Source organism: Arvicanthis niloticus, chromosome 24, assembly GCF_011762505.2.
Source record: "Arvicanthis niloticus isolate mArvNil1 chromosome 24, mArvNil1.pat.X, whole genome shotgun sequence".
Lineage (NCBI taxonomy): Eukaryota > Metazoa > Chordata > Mammalia > Rodentia > Muridae > Arvicanthis > Arvicanthis niloticus.
In genome coordinates this window covers 1,417,034-1,431,578 of record NC_133432.1, presented here as the reverse complement: position 1 = coordinate 1,431,578, position 14,545 = coordinate 1,417,034, and the positions used below count along the sequence as shown (strand labels likewise).

The 14,545-nt window shown below is 42.1% G+C and overlaps 1 protein-coding gene and 1 pseudogene across 16 annotated transcripts in view; both read left to right on the top strand.

The window, feature by feature from the left end:
* Ep400 (E1A binding protein p400) overlaps positions 1–14,545 on the top strand; it is a 109,486-nt gene that overhangs the window by 27,325 nt on the left and 67,616 nt on the right. For 12 of the 16 annotated variants that reach the window (XR_013106952.1, XM_076922357.1, XM_076922362.1 and 9 more), the window contains 7 exons: positions 1,515–1,605; positions 3,450–3,557; positions 4,061–4,446; positions 7,805–8,101; positions 9,097–9,282; positions 12,565–12,705; positions 13,333–13,411. Coding sequence is in view for 15 of the 16 variants with exons in the window: in XM_076922357.1 (XP_076778472.1) it covers positions 1,515–1,605; positions 3,450–3,557; positions 4,061–4,446; positions 7,805–8,101; positions 9,097–9,282; positions 12,565–12,705; positions 13,333–13,411 (1,288 nt within the window). In the remaining variant the exon portion in view is untranslated. The remainder of the gene's footprint in view (positions 1–1,514; positions 1,606–3,449; positions 3,558–4,060; positions 4,447–7,804; positions 8,102–9,096; positions 9,283–12,564; positions 12,706–13,332; positions 13,412–14,545) is intronic. The other 4 variants (XM_076922363.1, XM_076922358.1, XM_076922354.1 and 1 more) reach the window with 1 other exon arrangement.
* On the top strand, positions 11,535–11,627 carry LOC143438280 (U6 spliceosomal RNA; annotated as a pseudogene).

The following is a 14,545-nucleotide window of genomic DNA, read 5'->3' as shown; positions in this document are numbered from 1 at the left end:
CCTTTAATCTCACACACCCAAGGTATCTAAACCAAGATTATCAGAGTGTGCTCAGCTGTTGTAGGCTATTGTAATCCAAGTCTCATGTCAGGGTATATGGCTCAAGATGGCTGCAAAGCTGATAGCTGCTTTCTGCTAAAAGTTGGCCCCCAACAATAGTCCTTTGATTAGTACCAGCAAGTGATGTTTAAGGTGCCCCACAGAGGAGATTGGAAGACCCAAGTTCTTTAGAGGTATTTCATAGCCTATAGCTACTGGGGAGCACTGCTACTTGAGACCTGCTGAGATGGTGAGATGGCAGGGACAGTTTTCAGATGGAGATCTGTCTGACTCTTCACTTTCATTTGATTTTTTTTTTTTTTTTTTAATTTTTTGGAGAGGGTCTCACTATGTATGCCCAGTCAGTCTCCAACTAAGAGATTTTTCTGCTTCTGTTTCCAGAGTGCTGGGATTACAAGCATGTTCCACCCAGCTTTAAGGTCTCTTAATTTTTAGACAGGGCCTTACTCTATAGCCCTGCCTAGCCTAGAACTTGACCACCACCGCCCAGCTCCTTGTCTTTCACATGTCACATGTCATCTTACTCCTATTGACACCACCCACAGGGGTTCACTTGTTTAATTGATCCTTCATGGACATTATTGTCATCCAGAGTTTATAATACTGAGTTTATAGTAGTTTATGCTGTGACACCCTCTTGTTTCTATGCTTTTTGTAGGTTTAGATCGGATAAGACATACTGCATTCTACCCATCCCTACACACTTCTTGTAACCACTGAACATTTTCTGCCCTCGTAGCTTTGCCTTTTACAGAATGTCAGATGCAGGAGCTGAAACCATATAGCCTGTACAGATTGAGTTCTACTTTACTTAAGCCTTACTTAAATAACATACATATTTCATTTGCATATATACATATACATACATATATGTGTGTATGCATGTACATATGTATGTAAGTATGTGTATGTATATATATAAAACCAAAAAACAACATTTGATGATTCGGATAGATTGTTACTAGTTAAGGTTTTTATGTGTTCCCCAGTAGGAAGGCATCTGTACTTTTCCTTGTATTACTGAGCTTTTGTTGTGAAATTGGGCCAGATAGTGTATAATTTTAAGTCAGCCAAAGCTGTAGCCTCAGATCTGAAAGGAAGATTTCCCAGTTTAGCCCTCTTGTTGTTATTCAGTAATTAAGCTAGTTTTGAAGGTTGTAGATCTGTGATGATTTGAAATTCCATTTAAACCAGAATTAATGGGTCTTTACAAGTTCTTTTTTTCTCCTCAGAGGTAAGTTAGAATCTTACATTCTGATACATCAATGTACATTACATGCATGTGTGTTTAAAGACATCTGGTAGGTAGGTAGCAACCTCCTTACTAAAAGGAGTGAGGTCAGTGTTTGGGATTGGTATGGTAGGTGTAGTGTGTGTTACTCTTCTGATGGCTATAACAATAAGAATGTCTATTATAACAATATGAATCTCATTCCTTTTTTTTTTTTTTCTAGCACCAAGCTCTGACTGGGAGCCTAGTGGTGGGGCCTGGCAGTGCCACAGAAGCCGACCCCTTTAAGAGGCAACAGGTGATGCCACCCACAGGTATGCCTAGCATGACCAACAGTGCAGTGGCAGTTTAGTTGCCACATGTTCCTAAAGAACTTAATTTCTACTTTCAAAGTTAACTTTTGTTTGGGTTATTATCAACTGAAATATTTGCATAAGTTTTTATCTGTATTGAAATTATAAATTTATCAGTTGATTCTATACATTCCATCTAACTTTTCATGAACAACCATTATGGTATGGCTCACTGTTAGCATTACATAGTCACCTTTGGAAGCAATAATTAATTAATTAGTTGGTTTTTGAGACAGGGTTATTTTGTGTAGCCTTGGCTATCCTGGAACTTGCTCTGTAGACCCAACTGGCCTTAAACTTAGAGAAATCTGCTTGCCTCTGCCTCCCAAGTGCTGGGATTAAAGCATGTGCCACCACTGCCTGGTGGAAGCTTCTTTTTAAGTTGCCTTCCCCCTCAATCCATAATGTGATGACACTTTTTTTTTCCTCCTCCTTTTTAATGTGAGAGCCTCAAGAAGGTGACACATAGCTGCCTCTGACTTCATGTCTGCTTCTACAACCACAGCAGGGACCACTGTCAGTATTTTGTGATTCTCAAAGATGTTACTCTGTTCATGCTCAAAATTTCCTTACATAAGGAAAAATTCAGATATAAATGTATAGACAGTTACTTAAAAAAAAATGACTATAATAGGTCATTTTCCTACTTTATGCACCCGAATCTCCTGTTGTCAGCACCATGGCACCATGTTCCATTGTGTGGATGAACCTTTAATAATAATAAAAGCTATTGCTATTACCACCACCACTACCACTACCACTGCCACTGCCACTATCATCATCATTATTTTGTACTGTCTCATGAGACCTGATTGGCCTGTAACTCTCAATGTAGCTCAGTCTGGTCTTGAACCCTCCTGCCTCTGACTCTTCAGTGCTGGGTTTACAGGTGTGTACCACTACACATGGCTTTGGACAGTTGACTTTTATTAGTCTTTACTAGTCTTCCTTGGTTATCACCACATTTTTTTCTTTTTTCTTCTTCTTCTTCTTCTTTTTTTTTTTTTTTTTTTTTAGACAGGGTTTCTCTGTATAGCCCTGGCTGTCCTGGAACTCACTCTGTAGACCAGGCTGGCCTCGAACTCAGAAATCCACCTGCCTCTGCCTCCCAAGTGCTGGGATTAAAGGCGTGCGCCACCACCGCCCGGCTACATGTTTTTTCTATCATAATGAACAGAGACTTAACATTTAGTCTGAAATGTTCATTTGTCATATCTGGTAGCTGATCTGAAGGAACAGCTTCCCAGGTCCCTGAGGAATAAGATGTAGTGCTGCTGACAGATTGCCAGCAAGCATGTTCAGTTTTATTACTGTCAGTAGTCTCTGGTTCTCTCATATCTGTCCATTTTTCTTACTTTAATAAATCTTGTAATCTTTGATTGTTGACATAAGGGTACAGTCACGCCTGCTGTTCTGATGTGGATGTCTGATTCTGAGTAAGGTTGCACAGGAGCTTTTATTGCTCATTAACTATTTGTGACTCTGTTCTTGGCTCGCTGTTGATGTTCTCTGTCCACTGTTCTGGGCATTGAAACTTCTTATATTATTTGTGAGTGCTTTGAGAATGGTTAAGTGAGCCTCTGCCAGTCACGTGTTGCAGTGTCTCTCAGTTCTTGTCCTTTGGCCTTTGTATGATGCTTTTATTTGTACTTGCAAAATTTTAATGAAACTATATCAACCTATCCCTTATAGCATAGAAGGGCTTCCCTTTTCAAAGATTATAAAAACACTTATATATGTTTTTTCTACTACTTCTATGGTTTTATTTTTACATGAAACGACACCTTTCTTGAAAATTATTCTAGAGCAGTCTAAGAGACCTCGTCTTGAAGTGGGTCATCCAGGGGTAGTTTTCCAGCATCCAGGGGTGAATGCAGGAGTCCCTCTGCAGCAGTTAATGCCAACAGTCCAAGGTAAGACCCAGCAGTAGAACAGTGCTCTTAGCTTGTCTTGAGGGAATGCCCCAAACCTGGAGCCCAGCCCACATTTGAGCTATGCAGTCAAGGGAGTCTAATGGACGTGGAATTTCCCACATGGGAACATGTCTCTGGACCCCAGTCAATTTAGTGTTGAGAAAGCCCCTAGAGACAGGTTCTTGACGTTCTAGTGGAAGCTATACATCTCTGCATTGTGCTTTCTGGTGATTTTATTTCTGTGTTCCTAATTGCTAACTGCTGTCAGATACCCTGTGGTTATTTAATGCTTGTTTTGCTTAGTACTAACTTGCAATAATTGGGTGCATTCTTTCCTTTTTTGTGTGCTCATCCTGACCTTAGGTCTGCTCTAGGACACTCCCATTTTGACTGTAACAGTTCTCATGTGAGAGGCAGAGTATTCAGTGTGTGTCCTTGTGACTCATTTGGTAGAAGCTGCTATGCACTGAGGTCAGTGCTTTGGGCTCTTTCTTATTTTGCAGGAGGGATGCCCCCAACTCCTCAGGCCACACAGCTCACTGGACAGAAGCAGAGTCAGCAGCAGTACGACCCTTCCACAGGGCCTCCTGTGCAAAACGCCGCCAGCTTGCATACCCCACCACCACAGCTCCCTGCGAGGCTGCCTCCGGCCAGTGTACCAACCACAGCCCTCCCTTCCACCTTACAGTTTTCACAGCAGTCACAGATGGTGGAGGCTTCAACTCAACTCCAAATCCCAGTGAAGACTCAACAGCTAAATGCCCCTATCCCTGCCCCCCTGCCCAGCCAGCTCCCTGCTCCTTCTTCACAGCCTGCCCAGCCGGCCCTACATGTTCCGATGCCCGGGAAGGCGCAGATGCAGACCTCTCAGCTTTCCTCCCAGACCCAGGTACTCTGTGGACATTGGCTGTTTTACTAGTGAGGTGCAGAAGAAAAGAGGAAACAGTCTGCAAAGGTGGCTTGGCTTGCTGTCTAGGTATTTGGTAGGGTGGTCTGCGCTGAACCTGAACATTCCTGGAAGCAGCTTTACCTGCCCTCTTAGCACAGTTGGTTATTGTAGCAGTTGCAAATTAATTTTATTTGGCTTTGTAATAACAATCATTAAAGTAATAGAAAACCATTATTATTGTTGCTGTTAGTAGAGAAAGCCTCGACCTGTTGAGTTACATGCTATTCAGAGAGCGTTGTATTCGTCACCCCATTTGCTCTTTTGGGAACTCTTAGATGGTGAACAATTTTACCAGTCTTAAAAGTTGTGGGACTGACTCAAAGAGATGAAGTGACAATTCAGTGTTGACTCTAGCTTTTGTTCAGGGGTAAAGCAGGTTTTTCACCATTAGCTAGGCTTCCTCCTTTGCTGCTTACCTTTTCTTTTTTTTTCAATACTATGAATTCCACCAGTGTGGACAGCACTGTGCCTGTTGTAGTGTTGAGCATGCTGCTCCTCCTCACTGATTTTACACCTATGTGGGTTTGTGAGTACTTACCCCAGTTTCTGGAGTCCAGTGAGATCGCGCAGTGTTGGCACACCAGCTGTAGAGCATAGATGGCAGTCAGTGCTGGTCCCCTTTGCTCTCACTTCCTCATATTAATAAGGGAGCTACTCAGAAGACCTTTAAATTCTAGTTATGATATATAGTAAGGATTTAAAACACATGGGAACAGATAGGGAAGAACAGTCTGTACTGACCATGTCCATGAGCTGTGGTAACGAGTTCATTGGCATTAGTTTTTCTGCTTAGCAATTCTGTGAAGTGGAATTGCTATTCCCATTTTCTGAGAAGTTCAGGCCACAAGATTACAATCTTGCCATGTCATTGGCTAAGTGGTAGGGCTCTGTGTAGCTCTTGGGTTATTCTAGAACTTTGAGGCAGGCAGGTATGCAAGCTTCCTTCAGACTTGGTTAAGGGAGGATAGTGGTTCCCCCAGGGCCAGTAAATTCTGTCTTCATGGCTGGCTGGTGGCCTTCTCTTCTTTCCCTTTTTCTCCTTCCTTTTTTCCCTCTCTCCCTAAAGAGGATTTTCTGTGTATACCTGAACTCACAGAGACTCACTTGCCTCTGCCTCCTAAGTGCTGGGAGTAAAAGTGTGTACCACTTCACCTGGCTCCCTGTGGCTTTCATGAGAGTGATCTTTTTTCTCTTGGAGTCACAGTACTGCCTTAGTGCAGCAGTGGGTTTTCTTATCTTTATTTTCTGCCTTTGTTGTTAAAAGGATCAGCTATGATAGATGCCTTTTAGGAAACTGTACAGGGATGGAGAGGTGGTTCAGTGATTAAGAGCAGAGAGGACCTGAGTGAGGTCAGCTTACACCATCTATGTTGGATGGTTTACAATGTGAAAGACCAGTTCCATGGCTTCTAACATTCTCTGACCTCCAAGGGCACCTATATTTATGTGCATATACATACTCACACAGAGACACATAAATAAATAAAATCTTTTAAAAAATAAAATGAAACCATAAATCTATAGAAACCCATTACTTAGACCTCATAACACAGTTCTGAAATAACAGCTACATGGGAGGTTGAAGCAGGAGAATTGCAAGCTTAAGGCTATGTTGGCAAACTTACAGACCCCATTGCAAAAAGTAAAAAGGAAGCTGAGTAGACTGTTTGCCTAGAATGTAGGAGGTCTTAGGGTCAATCCCCAGTATGGTGGGAGGTGGGAGAGACCCTTGATTCTTACGAGTTAGGCTGGGACTTACCCCTCTTTTCTGTAAAGGGCCTAAGGAGAAAGTTTTGGCTTTGCAGGCCATTCTGTTTCTGCGAGTCCCTCAGCTTTGTTCCTGAAAACATCACAATTTGTGAGTAAATAAAGGTAGCTACATTCCCACAAAACTTTATTTCCATATATATGTTCCTTCTGGGCCCTGTGAGGTAGACACTTACCCATTGGGGTCATTGTTAAATCCTGAGACTTTGTCTACTGAGTCTTCCTTGTCCTGGCAGTCCTGATTGGCCTTCCTGCCAGCCTATTCCTGGCTTTCACCTATCTCTAAGTGGCCTCCTTCCTGGGCTCCTGGGAGAATTCCACACAGACTTGCTGGAGTTGAGGCCCCTTTTGTGAATGTGGTTTCTGGACAGTAAGAAAAGTTTTCTACCTCTCCAGCCTTCCTGCCACAGAGACATATGTGGATGTTAAAAAGATGCAAGATGCCAAGCTGGGACATGGTGGCTCTCACCTGTAATCCTGGCACTCAAGAGGCTGAGGCAGAGAATGGAGAGTTCAAGGCCAGCCTGGGCTACAATATTGAGCTCTTATCTTTAAAAAAGATACATAAAAACAATAAGCTCAGCTGACACTTGGATGTTGTTACATAAAAATATAATAAAAAATAAAGTCTAGTTTAGCAGTTCATTATTCATTTTTTTTCTACAGCTAAAACAAAAACAGTCTTGTGCAGCTTTTGTTTTGCTTTAAGTTAAAGGGTGAAGGGACTCTGTCTCATGGTTTGAGGGTACTTTATGATGGGGAAGCCATGGCAACAGGAGTGTGCATTGTCTGGTCACATTGTATATGCAATCATTGAGCAGAGGGAGATGAATGAAAGACAGGCTAGTGCTCAGTCATATGGCCTCTTACAGCTTTCTTGTCTTGAGACTTCATGGTCAAAGCAACTGCCTTTCCTTATATACCTTTAATTCAACTTATTAAACAAATTAGACTTAACCTAAAAATTAAAACTAAAACTTCCCAATTAAGTCTCAAAAAGCATTACAAGAAAACAACATCTTCCAAAAAATGCTAGGGATAAAAAAAAACCAAACTGCACATGATGTTGTATACCTGTAATCCCATGTCCCAGAAGACTGACTCAGGAAGAATTCAAGGCCTACTTAGGCTGTATAATCAAGGGAGTTTTGTTTTGTTATTTTTTATTTTGTTTTGTTTGGTTTGCTTTAAGGGAAAAGAAAACAAACAAATTACTTTTTAAAAGAGGGGGAAAAAGCTGAAGAAAAGGAAAAGCTTTTATGAGCTCTGAGATAATATACCACAAAAGTACAATTTATAATGGAGCTTTTGTTCGGTTCTGTGTAGAACAGCAATTTAATCTTTGGACACCATCTCTCTTGTGGTTCTGAGTTGTGGTTTGTGTTGGGATTAATTTTATGTGTATATGTTGCCATGGAGAGGAAGGCACTGACTATGCTGCCCTGTGCTGGCTGAGCTCTCTGGAATTTGGTCACTCTGAACCTGTAGAACCCTTGTCCTGACCCTGATTCACTTGTCTTCTGCCCACTAGACAGTGGCATCGACCAGGCCCCCCTTGGACTCTGCCCAGCCCTGCCAGCGGTCTCTGCCCACTTCCTCCTCTTCCTCATCCCTTGTACCTGTGAGTGGCTCAGGTCCAGGACCCTCGCCTGCTCGTTCTTCACCAGTGAACAGACCCTCTTCTGCTACCAACAAGGCTCTGTCTCCCATTACTTCTCGGTCTCCAGGGGTGGCAGTATCAGCTCCCCCTAAGCCACAGAGTCCTGCTCAGAATGCAGCCTCATCCCAGGATGGTTCTCAGGATAAGCTGGCAGAACAAATAACACTGGTAAGTGTACATAGGCAAATATGGAGCGTGTTTGTTTGATTTGGGGACCTCCTTATTTCCTAGGCTAGCCTTTAGTTTCTGGGTTTGGGAAATCGTACTCCCAACCTGGCCAAGAGAATAGCTGAACAAAATAAGGACGTATGTCATTGTATAACACAGCTGGGACTCACTAATATTCTGGTTCGTGACATACATTTCATTATTTTAAGGTTGTGATAGTTTAAAACTAAACACTTGGTTTATTATCATTAGAAACCATGACTGGGACCAAATAATGCAGCCTTTTCTGTTAGACTCATGGATGTCTTTGCCTTGTGGTGAATCTGACCATGGTAGGCTGATTTCCTTCCATTCATGGCTAAAGGGTAGGACTCAGGCAGGAGTGACAGACTAGAGCATCCTCCTCAAGAGGCAGTTGCTGCTCAGTACTTGGTACCTGGTACTTAGGTTTTGTTGGCTGACTGTTTTGTTGCAACTTTCTCAAAGGATTTAAAAGAAGCATACATTACATTAGCTTGGTATAAACTCAGTGTTTATTATCTGGTTTGGTTTGAGCTCTGTAGTGAGTCTTCATTGATTCTTCTACTTCTTGCTCATTTTGAAGTGAATTCTGCCATAGTTGTTTCTCTTCTTCATACTTTCTTTGGTAACTTTGGTTCTTTTAGTTTCATTCTGACATTTTTTTTTTTTCTTTTTTACTGGTGCTTGGGATGCTAGATGGTTGCTTTACCGCCAAGTTAGACTTGGGTCGTTTTGTCTTGTTCTTTACAGACAGCAGGATCACTACTGCTTGGTTTCCTGAAGGTGTCTGGGAGAGTCTGACTTTCTGTTGTGTTCTTGTAGAGGCAGCCTCCTGACTATGTGCACACTTATGTCAAACCGTGGCCTCCTTGAGTCTCGCTCTTTCAGTTCCTGAGCCTTTCACACATTAAGGTTTAGCAGAGTACATTTAATTACATGCTGACCCTTGCCACCCACATCCATGCTTCTTACAGGAAAACCAGATCCATCAGCGAATAGCAGATTTAAGGAAGGAAGGCTTGTGGTCTCTAAGGCGGCTGCCAAAGCTTCAAGAGGCCCCGCGCCCGAAATCTCACTGGGACTATCTGCTGGAAGAGATGCAGTGGATGGCCACAGACTTTGCCCAAGAGCGGAGGTGGAAGTTGGCTGCTGCTAAGAAGGTAAGTTTGAAACATGGGCATCTGTTGGAATAGTTGGGATTTAAATTGCTGTGAGTAGCAGTGAATTAGACTCTTGCCCCGTTCCCTGAAGACTTTTGAATTCTAATGAGTATGGAGAAAGTTGGTAACTGACTGAGACGGAGTCCTTAGTGCCAGAGCAGACACAGCCTCCTGCTGCAGTACTAGTGGAGAGATTGGGTTCCTTTTTCTTCCAGTTGGCTTGCCAAGTAGGATTAAGATTCTTTCAGGGCACCCAGAGCTGGTCAGGTGATTGTAAAGGCTAGGAGTTAGAGCCAGGCCGAGGATGATAGGTCATATGTTTATCCCTTCCCTTCACAACTGCTTCTGCTGTGTGGCTGAGTTGTCTCTGGTTCTCGTGGAGAGTTTGTTCCGTTTTATTTTTCCCACAGCAGGCAAGTCTTATAGAGACTTGAGAGATGGTACTATTCACTCTACAAAAGTGAAAATAAGGTTTCTGGAAAATTCTGGCCTCTGGGTGGGACTCAGCTATCCTTTCATTATGTAGGCAACTGCGTCTCCTATCACACATCATGGACCATTGATTTCATGTCCAGGCTTCTCTCTTTACCTTCCTTGTACTCAAGGTTAGGATAGATCCTTTGTCCTCTGGCCTATGCACTTCCATCTTTTAACTTGTCTCTTTCTTTATCTGGCTTAGGGATGGAAAGCTTGAGACAAAGGGTCTCAGCTTAGATCCATAGATGTTTAAAAAAAAAAAAGCCCAAAGCCTTTTAAATATTTGTTACAAAGGAGTATGGTCCTAGATGTGTGGACGCAAACCTAGATAGGATGGATATATAGCTAATGAAGTGGATGTGTGAGCAGTGGGTTGGACACATGGACCAGTGCTGAGAGCTTGGAGACTGGGCATGTGGACGCTAGGCTGGGCAGGCAAGAACTGGCTGAAGAGCAGCACAGAATCCATAGTCCTTAGTGTTGGGCCAGCTCTGCACGGTAAGCCTACAGCTACTCTTCCTTCTCACTGGGACTAGGAGAGACAGATGCCATCTCCAAGGAGAGCTAAGCCATGAGAGGACTGGTGAGAGACTAGTGCATTATGGTGTCATTATGGCTTTTCTATATCAGATGAGGTAGACCATGACTTAAGGCATGTGCTCAGTACTGAGTCAGTTCTTATCTTCAGTTGTCCTACTTTGTGGAGCTGTGACTGCCAGGAATTTAGAGTATTCCCACAGACTAATAGCTTGGTCTGGAGAGACGGTTCAGTGGTTAAGAGCATTCACATGGGAACTCATAACCATCTATAATTCAAGTTCCAGGCGATCTGACTTTCTCTTCTGGCTCTGCAGGTATATACATGGTGCACATATCTGCATTCAGGCAAAATATGCAAATACATGTTTAAAAATTAAAATCTTAAGCCAGAGATGGTGGATTGTGACTTTAATCCCTGTTTTGGGGAGGCAGAGGCAGGTAGTACTCAGTGAGTTAAGACCCAGGCTTGGCCGAGTAGTGGTGGCGCATGCCAGCACTCAGGAGGCAGAGGCAGGCAGATTTCTGAGTTCGAGGCTGGTCTACAGAGTGAGTTTCAGGACAGCCAGGGCTATACAAAGAAACCCTGTCTCAACAAACAAACAAACAAGACCCAGGCTGGTCAAAAAAACCAAACCAAAACCAAAAACAAACATAAACAAAAAAATAGAAAACAAAACAAAAGACCCAGGCTGGTCTACACTGTGAGTTCCAGGACAGCCAGAGCTATATAGGAATACTTTGTTTCCTAAAAATAAATAAAAGTAAGATCTTCTATCTGAGATGTAGTTCACTTGGCAGAGTGTTTGCCTAGCATACTGGAAGCCCTGGATTTGATCGTCAGCACTATACAACAGGTGTAGGAATACACATGTGTAATCTATTATAACACTTGTAAGAGGGTAAGAAATTCAAAATAATCTTTGGCTCATAGTACATTCGAGACCAGTCTGGGCTTCATAGGACCCTGCCAACAACAACAACAAAAATATACATATCTTAACAACAAAAAAGAAAACTTTAAAAATGTCAGTTTGGGGGCTGGTAAGATAGCTCATCTATTAAAAGTACTGGTTGCCCTTTCAGAGGGCTCTGATTTTGACTACCGTGCCCACCCCCATGGTTGCTCATAACCATTTGTAATTCTGCTCCCAGAAAAGCTGATATCTTCTTGTCTCCTTAGGCAGGCAAAATACTCAAACACATAAAAATGAATACATCTTTTAAAAAGTCAGTGGGTGCTTCAGCAGTTCGTATATTAAATACAGAGAAGATTTGTATGGTCCCTGTATAAGAATGACACTCAGATTCATGAAATGTTAGATATTTTAGGACACAAACACTCACATGCCCTTACCTGCATGCATGTATGCATGAATGCACACATGCCGTAGTAAAAAAGAAAATAAATATAAAAAGAATTTTTAAAATGTCAGCAAAACCCTATCTCAAAAATAAGTACATAAATATCATTATACTTAGGGGAAGATGTGAGTTATCTTAACCCAACAATTTCTGTACATAAAAACTTAAGACATTTAGCTGCATTCATGCAATGAAATGTGAAATAGGAAAAGAAGGTTTGGAGTACCATATATAGTGTTTCATATCTGAGAGAAATAAATAGTACGATAACTTTCTAGAAAAGTCAAGCAAAAAGAAAAAATAGAAAGTATTTATTTGCCTGAAGCTGTGTTTTTATCTTGCACACCTGGGAACCTAGGAGGATATACCTGACAGTGAATTATATGTGGCTTTATTTATGTTTCTCTCTGTGGACCACACTGGCCTTGAACTTGTAATCCTTCCACCCCAGCCTCCTGCCTCATGTAACTCTAAGCTGAGAAATCTTTTTTTTTCGTTCCATGTAGGGTTTCACTGTGTATCTCTGGCTGTGTATCTTGGAACACACTCTGTAGACAAGGTGGCCTCATACTCTCACCATCTGTCTGAAAGTTGGGATTAAAGTCGAGGGGCCACTACTGCCCAGCTAGGCTGAGAAATCCTAACTTTTTTCTATCTTCTTTTTTCCTGGCATCCTGTAGAGTACAACAATTTATTTTTAAGTTTTTATTTTTACCTCTCTGTGTGTGCCTATGTATGTGGAAGTCAGGGAACAACTTTTGGGAGTTTGTTGGCTCTCTCCTTCCAATCCTTATGGTTCTTAGGGAATCAAACTCAAGTCATCGGGCTTGGTACCAAGTACTTTACTTGCTGACCCCTCTTAGCAGCCTGAGTACAACAAATTGTTGAACTTTCCTTTGCCAGCTTGTCAGAACTGTAGCCCGGCATCATGAGGAAAAGAAGCTTCGTGAAGAAAGAGGGAAAAAGGAAGAACAGAGCAGACTGAGGCGCATTGCTGCCACCACTGCCAGAGAAATAGAATATTTTTGGTCAAATATTGAACAGGTAAATGCTAGAATTCAGTGGGATCTTTAAAAAAAAAAATTAATGTTTCCAAACTGTGAGACTGTGTGCTAGGGAACAGAGCCTCGGCAGCTGTGAGACTGTGTGCTAGGGTACAGAGCCTCGGCAGCTGTGAGACTGTGTGCTAGGGAACAGAGCCTCGGCAGCTGTGAGAGAGACTGTGTGCTAGGGAACAGAGCCTCAGCAGCTCCAGCGTTGGTGCATGTGCAGCAGGGGCCTTGTGCTTACTTAGCCTTCTGCAAGGCTTAGGATGATTCCAGTCTGACCTCTTTGCTTACCTTTGTACCCTCAGAAGCCACAGCTTTGAGGTGATAATGTAGTGAAGGCCTGTCAGGTAGTTCTTGGTGTACTGTGGGCATCAGAGGTAGTCTTTTTCAGGATATCTGTTCCCATCTACATATTCTTTCTCTCTTTTAAGAACTTTCAAATTTTTACTATCTAGTAGGATTTGAGCAGGATAAACTTAGAGCACCAAACTGAATTTTCTCCTTCAGTGTTGTGAGTGAGGTTGACTAGCCGTTTAATGTTTTATGTGCAGAATTGTAAAGTTTGCATCCTTAATGACTTCCTTATTTATTCTTTTGTTTTTTTTTTTTTTTTTGTATTTAGGTTGTGGAAATAAAACTACAAGTAGAATTAGAAGAGAGAAGGAAAAAAGCCTTAAATTTACAGAAAGTTTCCAGAAGAGGTATAATGTTAAAACTGTTTTTATATTACATTTATTTATTTGGTGTGGGGGTAGGGGAAAGATAATTGTGTGCATCATGGCATGTGTGAAGGTCAGAGGGCAACTTTGTGGAAATGGTTCTTTCCTTCTATCGTGTGGGTTCTAGGGATCAAACTCAGGCAGTCAAAGCTTGGTGGTATGGGTCTTGAACCTTCTTCTGATCTTACTGTTCCAGCTATGATTTTTTAAAAATGTTTTTGCAGGTTTACTTATTGTATATTGTATGAGGTGTATGGGTGAATGTGTGCCACCATGTGTCGTGGAGTTCTAAATACAACTTGGTTCTTCTGTTATATGGGTTCTGGGGATTGGCCTTAGACTATCAGGTTGATGGTAGGTGCTTTTTTGAACCATTTTGTGAGGCTTTTAAAGACAGTACTTAATAAGAGTACCTCCTAGCATTTGTAAGGCCTTGTATTTCTCTTCCAGGACACATACACACAGGCTTTGAATTTTTCAGATTATGTTTTACGCAGCTTCGTGGTTTTGGCTAGAGAGCTCATTGGTCAGGGAGAGCATGTGCATGCATTTGTTCTGCTTAAATGTTTTATTTTGTGATCACACACACACACACACACACACACACACAAATACACATATGAAGGGGGAGGATAGGATCTCACTCCATAAGTCTTGTACACCTGAAACTCAGTACATAGCTAAGATTGGCCTTCAGCACGAGAGCTCTGGAATTAAAAGGTGTGCACCACCAGGCCCAGCAACAATCTTTTTTTTTTTTTTTTTAAATCTCAGCTCTTTTGTCATGTCATGGTATGTGCCAGTACTCCAAAGTTGGTCAACTCTGAATGCTTTCAGAATTTAGGTCTTGTTTCTGGTCAGTAAACAAACCAGTTGACTCATCTGTCATGTATAGGGCCCTTTGGGGATTGGGCTGGTGCAGTGCCTTTGCTCTACTGAGATATTTCTGCAGTAGTTGCTCCCCTACTTACTGAATATTTATACTAACACCAGTGGCATTCACTGCATTCTCTAGTCTTTAGAATGTTCCAGGATGCCTCATACCTCTCATATTATTGGTGAGGGAGCAGCTGAGAGACTAAAGTTATAGAACTGTAAAATGAGAAGTAGGCACTG